At 38.1% G+C, this 3137-nt stretch overlaps 1 protein-coding gene across 2 annotated transcripts in view; it reads left to right on the forward strand.

Moving 5' to 3' along the window:
- Mcee (methylmalonyl-CoA epimerase) overlaps window positions 1-469 on the forward strand; it is a 19175-nt gene extending 18706 nt beyond the window's left edge. For both annotated transcript variants that reach the window (XM_031386874.1, XM_031386873.1), the window contains exon 3: window positions 170-469. In XM_031386874.1, the coding sequence (XP_031242734.1) occupies window positions 170-322 (153 nt within the window). In that variant the 3' untranslated portion in view covers window positions 323-469. The remainder of the gene's footprint in view (window positions 1-169) is intronic.
- The last annotated feature ends 2668 nt before the right edge of the window (window positions 470-3137 follow it).

The following is a 3137-nucleotide window of genomic DNA, read 5'->3' on the forward strand; positions in this document are numbered from 1 at the left end:
GCACTCTGGGCAATGCTTCATGACTGAGCTACCCTACCCCAGCACATGTGATAGTTTAAGAATAGTCCTGTCCAAAGGCAGAGGAAACTGGTGGCACAAGCTCAAGCCATACAGTAGCATTCGGTATTTGATGATCTCAGATGCACCCATATTTTTCTCCTTTTCCCAGGTGGACAATATACATGCAGCTGTGATGGAACTGAAGAAGAAGAAGATCCGCAGTCTGAGTGATGAGGCCAAAATAGGAGCACATGGGAAACCTGTGATTTTCCTCCATCCCAAAGACTGTGGTGGGGTCCTTGTAGAACTGGAGCAAGCATGACTTATAATTGTGAGAAACTTAATTAATTGACCCAAGCAACCCTTATCAATATTATCAGATGTATTGTGCTACTACTTCCACTACTTTAAAACTTTAATTCAGAAAGATTAAAATATATGCACATGTGTATACATACATGTATTTGAATTTGGGTGAAATCTTAATTACCAAATACTTGACGTTGTTAAAATCATGTTCATAGGCACTTCATCTAACCTCTCCACTCAGACATACCACCCTCATCCTTCTCCAGAGTCTACTCCAGTGAGTCTCCCTGTTTTCTATTCATACCTTCTCCCCAACCTACCAGACCCAACCCAGGTCCCACATTGAGTTTCTCAGCTTAGTCGGGCCTCCTCTGCCTGTCCTGCAACTGATCTCTAGGCTTTTACTTTGACAGGCCTACCTATCTTCTAACTCACAGGCTCCTCCCACACCACATCCAAGCTTTGTACCCAGCTATATCTATCTCCACACCCCTAGGTTGGATGAAGAGGAACATCCCATACATCATTGCAGTCCCCTTGGTCCACCTGACTTTTTACACCCAACTCACTTCCAATAACTATGAACCCCACCCCCACACACAACACCCTCTCATCTGCCCCATCCTCTCATCTGTCCATATCAGACATACAGGTAACCAAAGAAACCTACATGTCCACATCCCATCGAAAAAATACCAACAATATGAAAGATCCAATTTTAAAGATAAACACTGCCTTAGAGTAAAAGGATAGACAAAAGCATTCCAATTAAATGGCATCAGGAAGCAAAAAGGCATTGTAACCTGAATATATGACATGATAGACTTCAAACTACAATTGATCAGAAGAGATTAATTGGGGAACTTCATTCTAATCAAGGGAACAGTTAACCAAGAAGATATTACTATCTTAAACATATATGCACCAAGCCCAGGGGTACGCAGTAGCATTTTGTTTTTAAGCACTACTAGATTTAAGGACACAAATATGCATGAATAATAGGTGATTTCGGTATGCCAATTTCTCCAGTAGACAGTGATATAGACAAAAATAAACAGAAACATTTAGAATTAACTGACACCATACATCAAATGTACTTCACAGATATGTACAGGGTACCCCACCCAAACATCAAAGAGTGCACACTCTAGTCGGAAACTTTTCTGAAATAGTCCATCCTGGAACACAAAACAAATCTTTACAATTTCAAAGAGATTAAAATCACTCATTGGATCCTATCTGATCACAATGTAATACAACTTAAAACTGATAGCAAACAAACCTCTAGTAAATATACAAACTCATGAAATTTAACTCATTACTGAATGAGAAATGAGAAAAATCAAGAAATAAAAAAATTTCCTGGAGCTACATGAAAGTGAAAACATGACAAAACTTCTGAGATGTGTTGAAAGCAGTCCTAGGAAGGAAATTTATAGCTCTAAGTGAATATACTTAAAAAATTAGAAAGAGCACAAATAGCTAGGCAGTGGTGGTGCATGACTTTAATCCCAGCACTTGGGAGGCAGAGGCAGGTGTATTTCTGAGTTCAAGGCTAGCCTGGTCTACAGAGTGAATTCCAGGACACCCAGGGCTACACAGAGAAACCCTGTCTCCAAAACCAAAAACAAAACAAAACAAAAAAACACAAATAATATTGTGGGGAGCCACAGCTGCCACCCTACATATATATTGAACACCTGGTCTCTGGCCAGAGCAGAGAGCATTGAGATAAACAAGCCTTAGTTGGAAAAGCTGTGTGCCTCTAGTTTGTGATGCAAGCTGGCATGATTTCCCGCAGCCTATTGTGCTTTGCCACGTAGCTGATGCTGATTGGGACCAGGGAAACTATTTAACCCACAAGAGCTGGGGGCTAGATATAGATAATAAGTATGGAGGGAGAATAAGAAGTTTTGAGTAAGTATGTAGAGATAGTAAGTATGTAGAATTAGGGCTGGTGATGGGTTATATAATATTTAGGAGTAAGTATTTAGAATTGGGGCTGGTAATGGGATAGAAGATGTAAGAATAAGAATAGAAGTAAGATGTATGTAGTAAGATGTAAGAATAGGAGTAAGTAAGATATAAGGATAGATGTAAGATGTAGAATTAGGAATAAGTATGTAACTAATAAGATGTAAGTAATAAGATGTAAGTAGTAATAAGTAAGATGTAAGAAGAAGATATAGAAGTATATAAAAGAAGCTAGCTAGCAAGAGAAGAAGTAAATATGAAGGTTCCTGATTAAACTGCATGGAGAAGGGCTTGGTGTTTGCCTCCTTACTTCTAACTGGACGGGTAAGGCGGCCGACATAATATAACTCAAAAAGTTGGAAAAACAAGAACAAACCAAATTCAAACCCAGTTACTTGCATGAAATAATAACATTCAGAATAGGAATCAGTGAAATAGAAACAAAACAAAACATACAAAAAAAATCAATGAATCTATTGAGCTAGTGCTTAGAGAAGACAAAAAATTGACAGACCCTTAGCCTGACTAACCAAGAGAAAGAGATGATCCAAATTAACAGAATCAGAAATGAACAAGGAAATATTCCAAAAAAAAAAAAAACCAATAAGGAAAGTCTGAATATTATAGGAAAATATTTTAAAACCCTGTCCTCCATTAAGCTGGACATCTAAAAGAAATTGTGACTTTCTAGATTCAGTCAAACCATCAAAATTAAATCAGAAGTTAACAACCTGAACAGACCCATAACAAATGAGGAGACTGAAAAGTAATAATAATAATAAATACCTTCCAGCTGGAAGCCCAGGGCCAGATGGATTCACAATAGAATTCTACCAGACTTTCAAAGATTTACA

This window comes from Mastomys coucha, unplaced genomic scaffold (genome assembly GCF_008632895.1).
Source record: "Mastomys coucha isolate ucsf_1 unplaced genomic scaffold, UCSF_Mcou_1 pScaffold21, whole genome shotgun sequence".
NCBI lineage: Eukaryota > Metazoa > Chordata > Mammalia > Rodentia > Muridae > Mastomys > Mastomys coucha.